Source organism: Melanotaenia boesemani, chromosome 3, assembly GCF_017639745.1.
Source record: "Melanotaenia boesemani isolate fMelBoe1 chromosome 3, fMelBoe1.pri, whole genome shotgun sequence".
NCBI classification, from domain to species: Eukaryota; Metazoa; Chordata; class Actinopteri; order Atheriniformes; family Melanotaeniidae; genus Melanotaenia; species Melanotaenia boesemani.
The window spans coordinates 35,930,797-35,952,144 of NC_055684.1; the positions used below are offsets into that span (position 1 = coordinate 35,930,797).

The window sequence follows — 21,348 nt, forward strand, 5'->3', positions numbered from 1 at the left end:
CCCTATCCTACCATAAAGCCAAAATTAAATTAACAACATATACCCTTAGTTGTTTTCTTAAAAAAGGAACAATGTGTGAACATTGTTCACAATAGCTCTGAATGTTCAAAGCTTCGGGGAGCCCCTGTGCATTTCAGGGGACCCCTTTAGGGGGGTCCCAGACCCCAGGTTGGATCCACTGTTCTAGATCATAATACATAATTCATACAGCATCATCTTACCAACCATCTACACATGATCACATGGTGATAATCTGTCATAAAACCACCAGATGTTGACAAATGATATTGTTGATAAATGAATTGATGAAGAAACTGATAAAAATGATGATCTGGTTAAATACACACACACACACACACACACACACACACACACACACATACATATATATGTGTGTGTGTGTGTGTGTGTGTTTGTTTACAAGTCAAGTCGTTGACCTCAAGTCTAAATTAAGTCTCTGAGTGGTAAGTCCAAGTCAAGTCTCAAATTACTTTTAGTTGTAATGACTAATCTGCCATGTGCCTCTTGTCTGGTCTGTTGAGAGGACCGCTATAATATCCAAGGAATTTAAAGTCTGTACTCACCCTTTATCCACTAGCATTTAGTAACAGGACTGATCTTTAGCGTAAACTGACACATACCTTCTATTCTGGATGATTTCTTTGTTTTACTGAATTCGGAAAATCTGTAAATGAACATGGAAATTTAATCATATTAGTATATGCTTTTAACATAACTTATCTAAGAGTTTTTAATGTGAACCAAAAGCCATCTGGACCCACAGTGAAATTTTAAAAATGAATGCTGCAGTTGATAGCATTTTTTCCCCTAAATGTAGAGAGGAGAGTCAATAAGCTGCATTTTAGTGCAGGATCAGCAACTGTCCTGTAGGTAGACGTTTCCCTGCAGCAACACACCTGATCCAAATGACAGTGAGAAGATCATGAAAAAAAATAAGACGTTTGACGAGTCTCAAATCATGAGTCCAAGTTGGATTTAAAGTCACTGGAAATGTGACTGAAGTGTGACTTAAGCCCCCATCTCTACTATGGTATATATATTTTCTCAGATTTTGAGGACAGAGTTTTCAACCTGTGACTCATTGGGAATTAACTTTTTGGATTTCTTTATTTATGCGAACATACTATTTTATGGATTTAAAATAGTGCTATCTCTTGCATGTTTAAAGATGCAACTAAGGAAACAGAAACAATTGATGTCTTTACCACAGCCTGCATGCAACGAAGGGCTGAAGGACACAATTTAAAATAGCTTCTTTGAGAAGCTGTCCATTATGTGCAGACAGAACACTGGTTTATCTCCTAGGTTTTCTGCTTTTTTATGCTTGAATGATTCATAGGTCAGTGTTAAGTGATTTAACAAACAGAAAACACAAGAACTGGACTGAAAATGAGAGGAAAGCAGCTAATGTCTAAGCAAATCGATGAAGGACCTTCTGAAATTCTGGAGAGCTACTGATCAACACCAATGGTTTCCAGACTGTTGCACAGTATTGTTCACCTTTTCATCCCACCTATGAAGAAATGAATAATAAATCTGAAAACAATGCTTTTAAATTATTTTATTTTATATATATTTTTCTCTGGGGGGGAATTCACATAGTCGTCTCTATGTGAATTTACTACAACAGTAGTGGGGACACAGAAGAGCTTCGGTCTTCTTCATTTATGTTGCAATTATTCTATTTTGTTTTTTTTATTCTGTCTTGCACTGACAAGAGGGCTTTGTAATTTCGTTGCACTTTTGTTGCAATGACAGTTAAGTTCTGCTCTATTTCTATTCTACAGGACATCTGTTGATGAATAAAGACAAGACTTAAATAAAAACAGTGAAACATTGAACTCAGATTGTTACAAATTTCGTTAAAGATGAAGGCATTTCAGACTTGAAACCAAAATCAAACAGATTTATGTCAGATATAAAACTGTCCTTACCCTTCGCTTCATAATTGTAATTCACTGTGAACCTGAGTGCAAGGGGATGATCCTGAGTTCCACCCCTGGTAATAGTATCCACCTTTGTGGACTAACCTGGAAACCCACCCTCACTGACCTGTTTAAGTAGCAGTTCCTTGCCTCTCTGATCTCATGTAATGAGTAGCAGTGGGGAAAGTGCAAATTCATAAATAGTGCAGCATCAGCAAGGGTTTCCCGCACAGGAAGAGGAGCTGACATTCTGCATGGAGTCTGCAGAGCCAAGAGTGCCATTAATTTATCTCCTGCAAACTGCCATCAGCAGTGATGTTTTAGTCATTTAATGCTGGGAAAGTAATCAGGGTTGTGATTTTTTTTTTTTTCCAAACAACCTAAGTGCTTCAGACCAGATGATTAAAAATCTCAAATGGAATTTAAATTATTCCTCAAATAGTAGGAAAACTGATGACACAAACTATAAAAGCACTTTGCTTTAGAAAACTACATGTTGACGTAAATTATTTGGAGTATTTTCATGTAGACAGAATTTTTACATCTGAGTTGACTTGCAGTAACTTTTGTCGCATGCGTCTTTCAAAAAGTTACCTTTAGTGTCATGAAGCCACTCGAACCTACTTTTTGCTTCCCTATTTAACCCTGGTGGTTCGTTTCAATTTACTACCCATTCAGTGGACCACAAATCTTTTATAAAAAAAAAGAGACAGATTATTATTATTTTCACAATTTTTGCTCAAATCTTTGAATCAACTTTTGTCCTCATGAAAACTACCAAATATGCAGTCATTCAAATTATTTTAACCCTTTAAATGCCAATTTAATCACATGGTTGGGGAGTTGATTTCTCTCTCTCTTTACAACTAATCTTTAAATATACAAAAAAGTTGTAACAACATTGATTTTAATGGATTATTAGTATTTTTAAAGTGTTTATTTAGAATGTAGAATGTTCTTAAATCATTAGTATATTTAGGGCTGATTAAAAATTGAAAATAAAACAAAATCCACCAGATCACCAACATGTGTTATATGGAAAGTTACTAAATTTATGTGCATTTTAAAAACTAAAAACAGTGACATCATTTAAAAAAATTGCCATTTTAATGGTTAATATATGTGAATACTTACAAATTTGGCAGTTTTGAAAAGGACTAAAGTTGATTAAAAGATTTTAGCAAAAACGTGGAAAAAAAATAATTGAATAATTGAAATAAATGATTTTTTTTCCTCTGCTAACCAGACTGGGTGGTAAATTTTTCCTTTGTGACTTCTTGACCTTATCAAGAGATACACTTGATTACAAAAAGCATAAAGTAACACAACCAAAATAGTGGGCAAAAATTGCAGGAAAAATGACCTGAATGTAAAAAACAGTCACTAATGATCCACAAGGGTTAAACTGTAATCACGAGCCTGATTGTCACATGTCTGCCTTGTGCCCTGCAGGACATTAAAGGTGAGATCTGGCCACAAAGGTTTAAATGCCAAGGTCTAACTGATGAGGTCTCATGGCTCAGAGCTGACTTCTTCAACTCTGCACCCTCAGTGCAGAATTTAGTTCCATTTCAGCTTGACATTCAAACTTGAGCTGGCACAGAAAAAGTTCCATCTCTGCTCCCACTTAATTATTTTTCTGCACTCTTTCAGGCTCGTTGACAGCAGCTTGCCCATCAGCAGTCTGAGTAAAAAAAAAAAAAGTACTTTTACCCTTCACAATGCTGTGTGTCTGGCTCTATCTGTCCCTTATTTCAGTTAGATAACTGCAGGAATTGTCAGTCACACCTTGGTAGCCCCAGAGGAGATCTTACCCACTTCATTCCTTCTCAGTTTTAGCACCCGTTTTATACCATCATTGTGCCCATTTTTTGTTGATTTGGCCTGCAGCTGAAGCATTTTCATGACAGGAATCCATCATCTAAACGTGATTATTTTTATATGCTACATTTTCTGTTTATCTTTTAGAGTGAAAAACAGACATTCGCTCAAGGCGGATAAGCTTCGAAAGCCAGTCAGTTGTGTCATGCAAACAGAAGGCAAAGAACATCAAGCCCTCCTCTGCTGACATGTTTTGTCTTCGGATCACCATTTACTTTTGGCACTGTTAATAAATGAATAATGGTATATGCGATAGCTAAATTGATGTACTATATTTAAAGCATGCAATCATATCTTTTGGCACTTGCACTTGCTCAGATGAGTGTGAGAATTATAATAGTTAAATAAACACGATAAATCTCTAAATAACTGATGTGACTTCAATAAGCTGGAGGCTTTAGGGTACTTTTAATTATACCTTATTTTAAAGATTAGGTCAAAATAAAGAGACAAATCAATAACTAAAATACTAAAACATTAAGGAATAATTAAGGATTTACCACCACAAACGGACATAGTTGATATAATTAATTATTAACCTTAATTTAACCAAATAAGTCAACTGAAAACCTACACTCATGTACAATGACAACCTGGGGCAGAGGCAACCATAAAACACACATTAGGTCTCACAACATGCAGTGAGTAAAATCACAAAATATTAAATACAATATACACGGTTAAAAAAAAAATAGAAAGAATGCAATAAAACAGTTCCAAACATTAAGGAACAGTTAATAACAGGAGCAGCGATTAGACAGTTGTTTTAAAATAGGTTTGAAAAAGAGGAAAATGGAATGAATGAGCCGAGTTTTAGATTCTGCTGTAAATGGTTCCAGTCATTAGATTCTGCAAATTGACAAGCTAAACGGTCGAAAGCTGTGCAGGCTTTTGGGATGAGTCAGTTAATGTGATTAGTGGAGCGTAACTTGTGATCACTGTTATGTATAATGTGTAAAGAGCGGAGGGAGGTAAGCTGGGGTTTTGCCGATTAAGGTTTTATAAATAAACTGATACCAATGGATGAGCCTCTGAGAGTGACGTTTTGGCCAGTTGACATGAGAATACAAATCGGAGTGATGCGTGCTGAAGGGAGCACAGATGACAGCATGGTGTCCAGCTTCATGAGGAGACTCTTAGCAGCAGTTTTATAGGTAATGTCGTCATCAAATAATGAACGAACTGACATTTAAGCCAACAAGTATTTTGCAGAGTGTGTGGAAGATGATTTATTACGATACAAAAAACATCCTAGATTTAACCCATTGGTACCAGACATCCTGTGGGCAGGACTTATAAATAAAATATTATTGAAATTTTAATGACACAGTATTTACCATTTTAGGCTACAACCATGACTGTAGATTCAGTGAACCTTTAAGTCTGACCAGTAACAAATGCAGTTTATCTTTGAAGCCATACTGTACTCCAGTAGCAGATGATACAGCAACAAAAATTGTCCTGTTACTTCAGCAAAGCTCCAGTAAAAGGAGTCTAGTAAAATAGTTGGTCCACAACAAGTCTTTTATTAATAAAAAACTGTTTTAGGATTTTAAAGGTGTTGATGTGCACATCTAATGAGTCATTTATTAAACAGTACCTGTCATGTGTTTTCATGTAAGTAAGAGACTTCAGAGACATGACTGAACTGTCTTTTGTTCTGGGCTTAGTTTTTGTCATGTGTATATAATCTCTAAATGTTCATTTATCATTCCAACAATTCTAATGTGTGTATTTCCAGTGTGTCTAGAATGAGGCTTCCTGTAGTGTAATTTCTTTGGATCGATTCCCTATCCATAATGAAGGTTTGAGTGTTGCAATTCATTTTTTATTTTGTTTGGGACTTCATTTGTGTGGCTGTCTCTTTGATTAAATTAAATGGACCAGAAAAGAAAAATATCATGATTTTCAAAGCTAAGCTTCTTTGTCTAGATAAAAAAAACAAAGGCTACCAGTTGAATTTGACATTTTAATGCAAAGAGAGTGCTTTTTCTAATCAAATTAATTTCTGCCTTTGTATTTTCATTTTTTCTATACCTATGTGCAAATATAAATTAATTTTCCTCCATTACTTTCTTCAGCTGTGACTTTGCACTGACATCTTCACATTGGTGATGAGTCTGTGCTTCTGACAAAGCAGAGTCATTTTTAAAGTTTAAGTACTGATTTGCTCCATCTTTCATTTTAACCTGTAGACCAACTTCATGAATGTCATATGGAATTGCTTTTTTCTCTGTGCAGCTTCTGTTAAGTAGACATACCGCTTTCCATGTCATTTCACTGGCACATCAGAGTTTTACCACATATTCAGTGTGATGAATGCATTGACATTGTCTGTGCAAGGCCCTTGTTCAGACTATTAAGCCTCCTCTCGATGGTGTTTTCTGTTTTAGGGAGTTCGCCCAACATGTCACTTGTTTTCAGGTGCCAAATTGTGATAAGCTTTCCCAACTGATAATTAATCTAACCTTCATGCACAGCTAGTGACCTTCTTCCTGAGGACAGCCATGTTTATTTCGGCTTTACAGCAGGAACAGGCTTTTAGCCAACGTGCCAGAAAGCACCCTAAGACCGCCTCAAACAACCAGAATGAGCCCTTATCTCCGACAAACTTTGTGTTCTTCATCATAATTTTCTGTGACTTCAGACAAACAAGAGCATTGATTGTTTGTAATGGCAAGTGTCACCAAAGTACATTTCCTGGTGCCTATATTCTACACATGTATGGCATGGAGTATTGCATTGGAGACATTGTCTATGTGCTATTGTGTATGTGTTCTTTGAGTTCAGTGTCACATTGTATTTTCTGTAATGCATTCAGAAACAAGCAATGCAGTAAGCATACTGGAGTACACATTGCCAATAAAGGTCATGAATGAATTCTCCAGAGTGTGCAGGCATGTGTGCTGCGTTTGTGCTGTGGCTGGTTTGTATGTGTCTGTTGTGTGTTCATGTTTAGTCTTGTCTCTGTTCTAACACAAATCTTATTGGGATTTGAATCGTCCAGTCAGCTTGCTTGCCCAGGTTTACACAACCTGCTGTTAAGAAATGGTGTGTGAGCACATCAGGTCCTCTGAGAGTTATATAATGTTTGTGTATCCTCAGAGATACAATGCAAGACCAGCCTTAACTCCTCTTTAGCTCTGTCACGTGGTATATAATAAATTGAATGGAATATACTATATATAAATCAAATATATTAAGAATAAGATTCTCACTAATTTAAATTCCATATAGAAGCGACGCTTTGCAAAATACACTATAGATTTAACTTCATTCAACTTCCACTCATCCCTTGGTCTGAATTTAAAACATGAGGAACCAGGCATCCTGACCTTTCGGGATTTTATATAAACTGGGCAGTTAAGCCATGTCTCATTAACCCGTCTCCCACTTGGTGATGATAAATTCTATCTGTGTTACTTCATATCATATTATAATGCTCTGGGGATTCTGTAGCATAATTTTAAAACATAGTTAACACAGTGAAAAAATTGACATATTTTAACCCAAAGCTAAGTATTACTAACCCTAAACAAGCAGATTTCCTTCCCAAATTAAATTAATGAAATTGATGGAGAACTTTAAAAGTTCTTACACAGAGACAGGTTATACTTTCTGCTTTCAGGATGACGCTGTTGCTAACGACACAACACGCATACTCTGTAGTTATGACAATAATACTTTTTGACTCTGTTCTATTTGCTAAGATTTCAAACTATTTGATGTCTACTATTTCTCCAATTCATAATAAGCATCTGATTAACCTGTGGTGACTGGTTTAGAGGCTTTATTTCCAGCTCACATGACTGGTATGCTCTTGTGCAGTATATGAATCCCAGTGTATATTTCTGAAAAGAAGTCAAAAAGAGTTCGTGTACTATGGAAAATATCCTGCCTTGTTACAGTACCTAAAAACTGCCCAACCATCTATACCAAATGAGAAGTTCTCCTTATATCTGACATCATGAAAGTACTTGAGAGATTGTTATTGGGTCACCTTAATAAGCAAGTGAACAACTTTCAGGACCCATTACAGTTTGCTTATTGTAATGTTCTTACAGACACCATCATCTACCTAGTCAGAGAGCCCACTCAGCTGGACAACAAACTAGACTGGAAATGCAACACAGAAACCATCTACAAGAAAGGACAGGGCAGACTTTGATTCTTAGGGAAGCTGAAATCATTCAGTGTCTGCACCAAAATGTTGCAGATCTTGTCTAAATCTGATGTGGAAAGTGCAATCAGCTTTGCAGCATCTGCTGGGGCAGCAGCATCAGAACCCAAGACTCAAAGCTGAACAAATTGATTAAGAAGGCTGGTTCTGGTTTGCCGGGGATAACTCTAGTTTTGGTTCTGTACTGAGGATAACTCTGGTTCTGTGCCAGGGATAACTCTGGTTCTGTGCTGGGGAAAACTGGCTCTGGTTCTGTGCTGGGGATAACTCTGGTTCTGTACTGGGGATAACTCTGGTTCTGTACTGGGGATAACTCTAGTTCTGGTTCTGTGACCAGGATAACTCTGGTTCTGGTTCTGTGCTGCCGATAACTCTGGTTCTGTACTGGGGATAACTCTGGTTCTGGTTCTGTGCCAGGGATAACTCTGGTTCTGTACTGGGGATAACTCTGGTTCTGGTTCTGTGCCAGGGATAACTCTGGTTCTGTACTGGGGATAACTCTAGTTCTGGTTCTGTGCCGGGGATTGTCCAGAAAAGAATGCTGAACATAATGGAGGACTCTTCACATCATAGTGAGGAAACAACAGAGTGTGTTCAGTGTGAGGCTTCGTCAAGTCTGATGCAAGACAGAGAGGTACCAGAGATCCCTCTTGCCAGCAGCCATTGCCCTCTGGAACAAATTACTATCTTCTTCAAATAAATTCCTTATTATTAATATTAATATTAATATTAATATTAATATTAATATTAATATTAATATTAATATTATAAAAAACTATAACATTGCAATTTCCTCCCGGGATGAATAAAGTATTTTTAATTTCACTTAATTTCTGCTTTAATATTCTAAGAATGAGAATGCACACACCTGCAAGGGCCAGCTGTCTGTTTGCTCTTCTGACACACCATCCACAAAACAGGCTTATAGAGAAGGTGACATTCATCATAAACAGCTGCAGGCAGAAGGGTGACGGGCTTTTCTTCTTATCTTGGCAGATGCCCACTTACAGTATTCCAAATGCTGAGTTTCTAGTGACGTGAGAGTTTTATAAAACAGCCTCTCACTCTGTGGAATTTTGTGAAATTAGTGTTGTTTTTTTTCTGATATTTTACAGACATACAATAACCGCAGGGAGATATTTATCTACAGGTAACAGACTGACAAAATGTAAACGCTGAAGTTCAAGCATTCTTGTGCTTTTGAATTTTAAAGCATTTGGCTTGCAACATGCAGAACCCCTTTGTGAGAAACATTTTCCTTAGTGATTACATTCACAGGAGAATAGAATATTTATCTAAATACACAATTATATCCAGAAACAGTGAGTGACAGCCTTAATCTCACCACCTGCTGTTCGAGTGTATATTAGCTCTAACTGCTGCGGGACTAAATTTCGAGAGAAGCATATTCAGTAGCAGATTGATAATACATGGGTAATGTAATTATGGCTGACTTTTATACAAAGGACACTATCTTGCATAACTGGATACACAGAAGTGGACTACTAAACATTTTCATTATGTCTGTCTGAGAAGTTAAACATTCACATCAACCCTCTTTCTGGTTTTATAACTGCCTTCTTTAAACAAACGGCAGAGCTTCACAGCAACCAAAGCTTGACATTTTACTCTGTTTTTTTTATTTTTTTTCCTCATGTCTAGAAGACAGAGCTAGGTCTTATCCTCTGCATTTGTTCACATCGCAAAATGACAATGTACAGCCTTGAACCTTAAAGAACAATGAAAAGGAAATAACAAAAAACAAAAACAAAAAAACATGCAGGTCATGCTTTGTTTAGTGTTAATTCATCATCAGGACTGATATCATTCAAGTAACAGAGACAGACACACTGAGGTTGGCCCAGTTTAAAGCCATTTAAATTTAAAGCATTTAACTCTCACTGCTCATTAACTTTGTAACTTTGCTTTTCCATGCATGACTTTGTGTCAGGACCTTGCTCTGAATCCATCAATTATTCATATGTGTTTCCACTGCCTAGTCAACTATCGTTTTCTCTGTATAAATAATGGGCACAGTTCAACCTGATTATTAGGCTGAATTATGACATCCTGCCTCCTGCTAACTGGAAAAAGTCACATAAGGCCTCATGGTTGACCCAATGATGTTTGGAAAGTAGAAAGTTGGAGGTGAAAAAGCAAATGTTTCCAGTAAGATCATTTACAAATGCAAGTCAGTAAAATCAACCGCATCAGGGATGAGAAGAATATCAACAACATTACATCCTAAGCGAGGAAGGAATAGGGAAACAAGTCAGGGTCATCACAGTACTGAAGGATGTGTTTCCTGTTGCATGCAGCTTTCTTGTTCATCAACATCTTACCAGAGAATAACAATGAGGTAAAACACTGAGTTCCAATGAGATGTTAATGGTACGAACTACAGAAATCGATGCCTCTTAGAACACTTTTCTTTTGCCTGAGAGGATTCACCTTATCAGGCATCTCATCTCCTGATTGGATAAGTTGGTCCACTGCTCAGCATCAGTGAGCATCTCCTCAGGAAAGCAAACTTACCCACACCACAGCCCTATTTAAATGCACAGAATCACCCGAAGGAGCTGGGCCACCAGCAGTGCAGACAATTCAGGTTTATCAGAGACAAAAAGGCAGTCATCTTATATGTTTTCATATTCCATTAGACATCCCGACAGACAATACCCAGAAACATAATTAAGGGCTGTGCAAGATAAGAAAGTAATATTTCTCTTACACAGTCTGGTTTTAGCTCTTCTTTCTTTCTCACTTTCAGACTTTTTTTTATCTCTATGCCTGACTCAGTTGGAGGAAGCATATTTTTTTAAAGGATATCCATTCCTGGAAAATTGGCAGCAGCTTTTGTGAATAATCTTTCTCAGTGTAGAATGATGGACTTCAAATATTTTGGAATTTGCCTCATAACCCTTCTCAAATTGTTGGGCAGCAATAATTGCTTCTCTAAGATCATATCTGAAGTCTTTCCTTATTTCCAGAATGTTCCACACCAGCCAGGGATCAGCAACCTCTGGCTGCTACTTGTGAACGCCTGTGGAACCAGAACTTAGTTTTTATGCTCTGCTTCTGCTTTTTGGCTTAGTTTTTGTTAAATAAGCAAAGACAAACTAAAGTTTTTTTTACTTAATTTTAAGACCTGATACAGATCAGATTAATTTATTGTCTTGGTATTTAAACCTAAGAACTAAAAGATGTGTATTTTTGTTTTGACATTCCTGTACGTTCATAGCAGTTTCATACATTTAGTGAGTCTCTTACACATATTGTCTCTCTTGCATTTTTAGGTAAATTCAGACTTTAATCAGTTTCAGTTTTGAAAACATAGTTTTAGTTAATTTCCATTCTTCTAGTTTTTATTTTTGCCCCCAAAATGAATGTGGCATAAAATATGCGGTAGCTTTTGAATATGGAAAAATGAACAACTTGAAGCATCTAAATCCCATACACACTTCTCATGGGTTTGGAGCTAACATTTTCTATGTAAAGGGCACCTTCTTCCAAGTGCCTGCATAAAGTATTCCCCTCCCATTTGCTCAGGTTAGGTCATGATGTGTATATCTGCTCATAGATAAGGCTTTGCATCCAAAAATGTTTCCCGTGTGTAATATTGGTATGCACTAACATATGTATGTTTTCTTCAAAGCGTGTACAAGGCAAACTCATTTAGAGTCCATCTGTATTTGTGCTCATCAATGGTTATGTTTACTTGTGCACATGTGTTCCAATATCAAGCCAGTGCAGTCCTCAGTAAGAATAACCATGTATAGAGCATGTCAAGATCTTATCCAGAGTGATTAAAAATCAAATTAAGCTATGTCGAGGATGCTGATCTTTATCTTTATTGATCTTTATTGAGCATGTTTAGAACTCAATTGTCATTAAATCCCATGGAAGCTGTTTTGGAAACACAAACCATAACATCTTTCTGTGGGCACAAATCACTGGACGCCAATTATAAATATACTTAATTATGTTGATCCATTTGCTTTTTGTCAGATGCTGTGATACGATTAAGGAATGTCTGATGAAATATGGAAAAGATTTCATCTTGTTTTGGAGGAAAATTGTAACTGTGTTTCCCAGGTGATCCTCATTAGCTGCTGTTTTAAATTAAGCCACTTAAAAGACCATTATGAATACTTGCTTCCATAAATTTGCCAGACTTGATAAATATTTATCCTCCGGGGATTATTGTGCATACACTGATTTTCTATAGTTCACTAAGTCTGAAGCTGTTTGGGTGATGATTTTTTAATGATGACATTGTTTACCTACTTAGATGGATTATATATTTATTTATTGTTTCCTTTTAATTACTTAACATTTGAGAAATGCTCAGGTTACATCCAAGCCTTCACTCACAGGCTTTCTGAGCCAAAAAAGCTCAATCACACATCATTGCAGAAGCAGACAGCCTTCAACCCACCAGGCTTGCACGTATATTTGATAAATATAGGATAAATGCAATATTACACAATACATTATTTTTCTTGTCATGACCTCTTCACTATGTGTTAGCATACTTGAGGGAGGCTCTGTGCTATTTTCTGTAATACAAAACTCAGTTTTTTCTAACAGCTGTCGATTTTGTCAAATGTCCTCGTCGAACATGCTGTTGTGCTTCTGTAGCTGAAGCTCTTCTGTTGCTGTTCTGACTGCAGGAATCCAGATGGAACTACCTATTTTCCTTCCTGGCATTCCCGGCAGTGCTGCAGCTGTGCGTGCTGCCCTTCCTCCCTGAGAGTCCTCGCTTCCTGCTAATGGAGAGGAGAGATGAGGCGGGAGCAGAAAGAGGTATTACACGCAGCAGAGACACACACCAACGCTTGCTCGAATACATTTCCATGACGCAAACAGCAGCCTTCTTCACCAACAAACCTTCCAGACTTTATTGCCTGTGAAAGCCGAAAATCCCTCCTTTCAGGGGAATTTTACAAAATACTGTGAAACTACAGTCCAGCTGTGCAGTTATGTTTGTGTACAAACCATGAAATGAACTCTATGTTCTAGGACATAAACCAAAAGAAAAAGTTTTATAACAGTGTCACACATTTCCACATGACTTTAACATAAAACCCTCTCAACGCCTCACTATTGGAGCCTATGTAATGATTTTACAAAAAAATGCTGTTATTGTAAAAACGTACAAATTCAAAAGGCTACCTACACATTATTCAAAATGAATGGTTTGGTTTTTGACTGATCCTGTAAATTTATAGCTATAAATATAAGTATAAATTTAGACCAGAGATCCATGATTAATTTACTGTTGGCATTATTTATGTCATCCATAGTATTTAATGATGTAGCATCATAGTTTCAATGAGCAAAACTATTGCAGGATAACTGTATAATGTCTCTTGTCTGGGAGCAGATTCCTGCTATTCATATTTGGAGGTATTTTAATTTAAACCTGGAAAACTGAACTAAATCAAAAAACTACTTTTATCTTAATACAACATCATAAACTAGTCACGTGGTAAGACCTCCCAATACAGCTACTCTGTGCTTTTTTTTATTATCCTTTAAAAATGTTAGCAAAAGAAGACACAGATGGAATATGGAGGAATGGTATCAACTGCACTTGTTAGTGTTTTTATCTCTTCAACAGCTCTTACATTTAATTTAGTTTAATTTAATTTAAAATTCTTAACCCCATGCAATATCTCCAGCACAGCAAACATTTGACATTTAATAGCAGGGAGGCACAAAAGGGACTAATGATGACTTGGTTTCATTAAATGTCTCAGCAAGCCATGGTAGCAAAACATCATTCACATCAGCAGGATCAAACCTAAATGTTATACAGCGTTCTTTAATGCAACCGTACCTCTACGTCATGTGAAAAAATAACTAAATACTAAAAAAAATTGATGTTTTTGTATGTTAAAGTGGATCAGAGTTTTTTTTCACCCTTTCCAACTGATTAATGCAAAGATTTAGCTTGACAAAAATAGTCAAAACTTATTTTGATATTTTCATTTGTATAAACAAAGCTAAAGTCATGATATACATAATATACAGAAGGCCTTTTTTTGTGTGTGCTGCCTTTTAAAATGAACATAAAAACATAACCTCAGGATAAGATTAACCACTGGGGTTTTACACACTGGTTTTTTAAGTGCTGTTTAAAATTTTTTGGGTGGTGTCATTTTCTTTTAAAATTGGACATAAAGAGCAAAGAGCACCATGACTGAGAACCATGGAAACAAAGCATGTGTTACTTGGTTATCTCACATAGTCCAATCCTAAAGCATACCCAGAATTATTGTTCATTACTACACCTGGAAATGTAGTTTACAAATGGAAAAGAAATGGCTTAAATCAGTAGGAAAAATCTTGGCAATAAATCAAGTGACAAGTAGTCTAATTTCCTGGACAGCCAAACCTTTACTTAACAGTCTGTCATACCCCTTACAGAACATTGGAGACAATGTAGATTTACAGCACAGAATTCACCAAGTCATTTTCAGTTCAATTCTGAGGCAACAATTTTGTCTGTTAAGCTTTGACTGAGAAGTATTAACATTTTTTTTACTAAATTTTCTCTCTCAGCGCCCCTTTAAACTCACCGATGGAGGCATTAGGCTCCTTTCATTGTAACGTCCATGTCCATTACAGACTACATCCTGTAATTTCATGATGGGACTGCTGAGACTCCAAGAAGCACAGTGAATATTTAATTGGACTTTACCTCCTCTGGTCTAGAAAGGCCTTGAACACTCAGGTATCAGGTTGTGTGACTCTCATTACAATGAAGGCTATTATTTTTTTTTTTCAGTTCTGTTAACTTTAGACCCCCCCCCCCCCCCCCCCCCCCCCATTTTTCTTTTTATTAGTGCAACCTGCATTATGAGTAGCAGATTTTTTCAACTTCAGAAACAAAAAGCCTCTCTTTCTTTTCTTCAATAAATCTGTTTTTTTCTGATGTGATCTTGTCCAATGTTGAGATGATGTGACATGAAAGGAAGCAGCATCTGGTTGAGTCTCATCTAAAAGTGCATGTATTAATGAAGTATGCAAAAAAAATGACGTAACATGTGACTTTGATCAGTTTTGTCTCCTGGTGATATGTGCCCTTTGATGTCTGTGTCTATACATTATAGAAGGATACTCTCTGAAGGATTGCTTACTTGTGTTTTTTGTAACCTTGAACATCCTGGTTATTTCTTTTTGTGCAGAAGTTTAGTGAAGTATTAGTGATATAAGACTTCACATGAAACGGTTTTTATTACAATGATGAGTGATAAGATGTTAAATGTCTTTGGCACAGCCATACGATTTAAGATGAGGCAGTAAAAGAGAATATTAATAAACATTTACACTAAAAAATTCAGCTTTAACAATATATTTAGTGCTATAACTTAGTTTAAATGTAGTTGATATACTAATCTCAATCTTAATAATCTAAGTCTAAATTAACTAAATTATATGGACCTTGGAGTGCAAATGGTTAAATATTTAATGTACTTAAGTTACAACAATGAAGGACTCAGAGAACGCAGACCCCCACTATCCATTATAAAATTTTTTTTATTTTTACAAGGCATTTGTTTTTGTTTTGTTTTTTTAGTTAGGGATAATATTTCCCTTTAGAGCTTCTTTTTTCCCATTGGCTGGCGCAAACCTACATCATTTTACTCACCAGTCTCAAAATGGTCTAAACAAATTGTTGAATATTTATTTATGTGTCTTTTCGGTAGTTCGAAAAATGATCGATCAAAAGACCGACAGACAGACAGACGGATAGATAGCCGTCATATTTAAAGGAAACTCTGAGAAAATTAAAGAAAAATGTATGAGGATCAATGCTGAAAATCAAATAGTGTCATGTTTAGCAAGACCTGCTCTGCTCCTGTAAAGAATCCTTCCTGGATCCAGGTGGTGATCCGGCTCAATCACTTCTTCCTCATTCCATTTCATAGATTTCCTGAAAATTCCATCACAATCCGTCCGTTACTTTTTGAGTTATATTGCAAACAGACAGACGTACTCTGCAGAAAACATAACTTCTGCCTTAGTAGAGGTGATAAGAGGACATGGGAAATGGTGATGTGTGAAAGGAGGGTGGACAATGTTGACTTCTAATAACAATAAATTAGGGATAATTCATCATCAAACGCAACTTTTCACTTTACTTTTATATTAAGAGCTTAGTAAAGTTCAATTTCAGCAATATTTTTAAAGTACCACTTGTTTTATTTTTCTGACAGATTATTAATTCACAACATAAGAAAAGTCCATTTTCCAATCACCCAAACTAAAGTAACTAAAAGTTTCTCCTGTTTAATTTTCTTATTTCTTCTATATATATTGCTGTATGCAGTTAATTTTCCAAAGTTTAATGCTTTTAAAATCACAGACAGTGTTTGTACTTGACAGAATTCTTGAAGGGCAATTTTCTTATTGTTGTCCTTCTTTTATATTTGCACCAAATGAATAATTCTGGCAAACTGGCACTAACGAAATGTGAGGGCTCTTAAGATGAACTTATTCAGAAGCCAAAATAAAAAAGTGAATTAGCAGGAAAATCAATCAAAAAAAAAAAAAGTAATGTTTTTAATCTAAAGTTCTAAATTTGTTTTATTTCTAAAACTTTTGAGTTGTTCTTAATATACACACTTATTAAATGTATCTTTGCTAGAAACAAGCAGCTGTGCTGGGTGGACATGATAGTCTGGTTAAGGGACAGCCAACCCAAATTCCCTTGGGATTTTTTCCTGCCACTGCCAGCCAGCCCTTTGCTGGCATGAATCTGCATGGTGCTGCATTGCTACATCGTTGGCATGTGTTACGGCACTGCAGTGAAGGGAATTGTTGTCAGTGCACACAGATCATGCAGGCAGGCCTTGTAATTTCCTATTATCATCATAGTGTCAGACAGGAACAGCATGTTCTCGTGCATCCAGTCTTGTTTCCTGTCATGTCATGTAGCTGCAGTGGTCCTGCCACCATTCATAGATTACAGAGCGTGAAATATAGTGAAAAAAAAGACAAGAAAAGAAAGACAAAACATTTTGAGTTTATAATTGCTTGGACTTCACTGCTTAGGTGATGTGATTGATCTATTGATCTAGATGGACTGATGACCTGACCAGGGTATACCTGCCTCTCACCTGCTAAAATGCTAGGATAGGCTCCAGCTTACCCACGACCCGTAATGGACTAACTAACTAGGAGACAAACAACCATTCACACACACATTCATCCCTAGGGAGAATTTAGTGTGACCAATTAACCTAACAGGCATGTCTTTGGACGGTGGGAGGAAGCCAGAGAACCCAAAGAGAACCCATGCATACATGGGGAAAACATGCAAACTCCACAGGTTCAAATCTCCCCTCAGCCAAGGCTCGAACCAGCAACCTTCTTGCTGTGAGGCTGTGGTGCTAACCACCACACCACCGTGCAGCCCTACTTTTCTTTACATCACATTCATATCTGGCATATGACTGTAATCATAAATAATTTAAATGGAAAAATGGTCTGTATTTATATAATGCTTCTACCCAAAGGACTTTACATTATACATCACATTCACCCATTCACACACACATTCACACACTGATGGCGGAAGGTGTTCAACCATGACTCATCAGGAGCAATTTGGGGTTCGGTATCTTGCTCAGGGATACCACTGAGGATCAAACCGGCAACCCTTCAGGCTACAAGACAAAAACTCTACCCACTGAGCCAAGCCAATGTTCATGTCCAATATCAGAATTATTACAAAAAAAAAAAAAAAATTATGGTCTGATACAGATAGTTTTATTATGGACATCAGGGTGGGCTCTAATGTAGCACGTTAGATAGCTATATAGAGCTTTTATTTATTTATTAGTGGTTGTAGTAGTAGAATTCTGACTGATATGTAATCACTAATAAGATTAAGCCATTGTATATTTTATTTTAATTAAATGCACCCAATGCAATCAAAAGTCCAAGTATTTAATGTGAAGACATAAATTGTTTTCTTTAAATCTCTAGAAAGAGTCACATTATGCTGTTGCACAATCAGTTCAGTCGAGCTGTAGGATTATTCAAAGGTTATTTGTTTTGTCACATCGCTGCACCTTGTGGCACTGTGAGTGTCTGGTCACAACAGTGACACAGAGTGGAGCCACGCTGTCGTCCCGCAGGGGAAATCAGATCAAACTCCTCCATGGGCACAATGACACTGTTGGACATCCTGCCACACTCATACAAACATCAATATCATGACACTGACATGGACAGCCCCAGCATGACTTTGGATTTAAATAGCTTACCATATTTTTTGTCAGCAGGGAAAAACAATTAGTTATGCATTTACATGATGGTAATTACATTTTAAGGTAAGGATTAAAATGCCACATGGGTCACACGTTCAATATGTTTAAAGCACTGATGGTTGTGTGCACATTTCTGTTGTATGGACCCAAGTCTGAAACTTTACTCTGGTTAATGAAGCGCAGTCTTAAAAAGCATCCCACAAGATGAACTCGGAGTCCAGAAGTCTAATGCTCACTGGTTTTCAAAACTTGTGTATTACTGCTTTAAAGCAGCACTCCTGAACTTTAATAGATAAAAGTAAAAGCAGCCAGTAAAAGTCAGTCCAATGTAGACTCTTGTCTTATCTCTTGCTCTGTCACTTTCTTTCTTTCTTTTCCTTACTTCCTCTGATGATGACTTCTTGGGTTTTCCTTGCTGAATCCAAAATTATCAATGCATTGATGTCCAGTCGCTGGCATGGGACATTGTACTGCAAAGCAAAGTGTACTTGTTCTACACTTTTACCTTCTCTCTGCCTTGTTCAATCTCTTATTCGCTTCTCCAAAAGGAATAGAGGCCATAAGTGTAAAACAAAATCTTTAAAAAAAAAAAAAAAAAGATAAAAATAAAATGCTGAGTAATGATACAATCTCAAAACAAAACCTAATGTGTATGCACCTAAGGTCATAAATTGATTTATCAATGAGATGTCCTCCTTTTTCTGCATTATTTTTTTAAATATACTATATGCAGTCATGTTAATATATATGTTATATAATTAGGAGTCATATTTAGTCACATTGTGGCTTTCTTCCTGCTTTCTTTTGTACTGGTTGTGAATACTCTGCTCTAAAATCAAGCAGTTTTTAAGCCAATGGACAAATGAAATCCATTGTGTGATTTAAAGTTTCAAATTCCTGACTACTGTATTATAGTTCGAACAGTTTGCAGTCATAGACACCTTTACCTACTCATTTCCTCCACAAGCTGTACCAGCAGACCCAGGAGACCGTGGATCAAGCTTCAGCTCTGTAGGTCTATATGTTGTGTTGTCAAAATCATCCCACATCCTTAATAACCTGCTTTTACTCCCCGTCTGTTTTCAGAAATGTGCTTTTCAGGGTTGAGTCCCAATTCTCTAGCTACCCGGTTTTCCAATAACCTTAGAAATTCACCCTTGGGGGAGAAATAATCAAAGTAAGGAAGATGTCTTTACTTGCAATTTATTCCACCTGCCCATTTCATTCAAGTAGCAAGGCTTTAGACATCTTTGGACTGCTCTAAACTACAAAGAAAAAGATGGAAAAAAGACTGCCTTGAGCATACTCAGCTTTACTCAAATATGTGTTTATACCTGTTTGTACTTATGATTGAAAATCTTTCATGCCAATTTACAGTGAAACCTAAACTGTATTTTGTTGTTTTAGCCTTGAATAAACTGCTGAGAAAAATGTGCTGCAGAACTTTGAAAAGGCTGTTTTTATTATTAGGAGTTTACTCCACATTTTCAATTAAAGTGCTACTCTGTAATTATGAAGTACAATAAACAAGTTTAAAATGCAGGAAAAGCTGGTGCCAGTTAATTACTTTTCAGTGAAAAGACTTTTAATGTAGTCAAATGGCAATTATCTGTGGAGTTTCCCTAAGGTCAGCTGAGAGGGGAAAAAACAGACATACATAAATCTCTAATGCTGGTGTAAATACTTTGCCGGGGGGGCTCATAATCTGTGCCCACAGATTTGTAAAACACTGAGCATGAAATCTCAAATGTCTTTTCAGAGAATGAGAAATGGGGCTTTGAATGGCAAGTCCTATCCGCTAAGCAAGTCCACCTTATCTAGATTTAAGGGTGCCCGTTAAGTGGTTGCTGTTGAAACGATTCTTTCCCTCTGCGCTGAGAAAAGAAGTCTTTCACAATTTCATTTACAAATCTGTGGGCACAGATTGTCATGTTCATGGATTAAGAATCGATTTAGAAACTGAGGGAGAAGAATTACAGCTTCCTTTTCCTTAGCTTAACCTGGGGGTGCTCTGTAATAATTTAGTTTACATTTATTTAATATTCTGTAACATAGCTACTGCATTAACTCTCATACAGGGTGTCAGTATTAGTCATAGGTGGATTCCTGAAATGCATTAAGCTGGTGACTATTAAGAATGCATAAAGCTTTATATGTCTATACTGAGCTTAGATGGCAGGGAAATCAAGCATTCAAATTCCTTAAATCACTGCAGGTGGCAGAAGCAAAGAGCTGAGAGTCATTTACATTGCATTAAAACATTTTCTGTCTCAGAGGAGGTATTTAAACTCTGAACATGACATAATTGATATGTAGCCTCAGGGAGCACCACAAATTTTTACATTTTAAAGGGACCCTGTGGAGTTTTCATGTAAACAAATATACTTAAGTAATTAATTATTTTCTCTGTGTGTAGTTGACCCAGAAAAAGTATTGATGGCATGTTGTCCTTCAGTAAATGTTCATAAGACAAAGTCAAAGGAAAAATATCATCAAAGCTTAGTAAATAAGGTTGTCTTTTTAAAACAAATTGAGAATATTAACTACAGAAACAGAGAAGATAATTACAATATTATGTAGTACACATTATTTGAACATTCTTTCTGAGAAGAACATGCTCTACCCTTATGTAATTACTATAAATCCTATAGGACTTCATAACATGACCTCATGACGTTGGGTATAAATAGCTTGTTACTTCCAGCACATTTCACATCTCATCCCCTCTCATCTCATCCCATGCATATTTCAACGCAGGTGCAGCGAACTTTGTGAAACTGTCACTAACTGTTATCTGTTGATTTATGTCCTGGGAAACAACTTTCTCTTCTTATTTTCATGCTTATTAACACAAAAATACTACTTTAAAACTTCACTTTTGTTCACAGTTCCAAACAAACGCCCTTATATGCCACAAATTAAAGTCCTTTTTCTGGCCTAGTGGGTAACAAGATGGCTTGTTTTTGTCTTTGACGCTTTTTGTGACAAACTTACCATAAGTTTTACGTTAAAATTCACGCCTCAACAACAACAGAAAATAACAGTCTGGTAACCCAAT

At 36.5% G+C, this 21,348-nt stretch overlaps 1 protein-coding gene across 7 annotated transcripts in view; it reads left to right on the plus strand.

Moving 5' to 3' along the window:
- The window catches only part of slc2a9l2 (solute carrier family 2 member 9, like 2), a 108,781-nt gene that overhangs the window by 30,674 nt on the left and 56,759 nt on the right, over positions 1 to 21,348 (plus strand). For all 7 annotated transcript variants that reach the window (XM_041979488.1, XM_041979489.1, XM_041979482.1 and 4 more), the window contains one exon: positions 12,681 to 12,813. In XM_041979488.1, the coding sequence (XP_041835422.1) occupies positions 12,681 to 12,813 (133 nt within the window). The remainder of the gene's footprint in view (positions 1 to 12,680; positions 12,814 to 21,348) is intronic.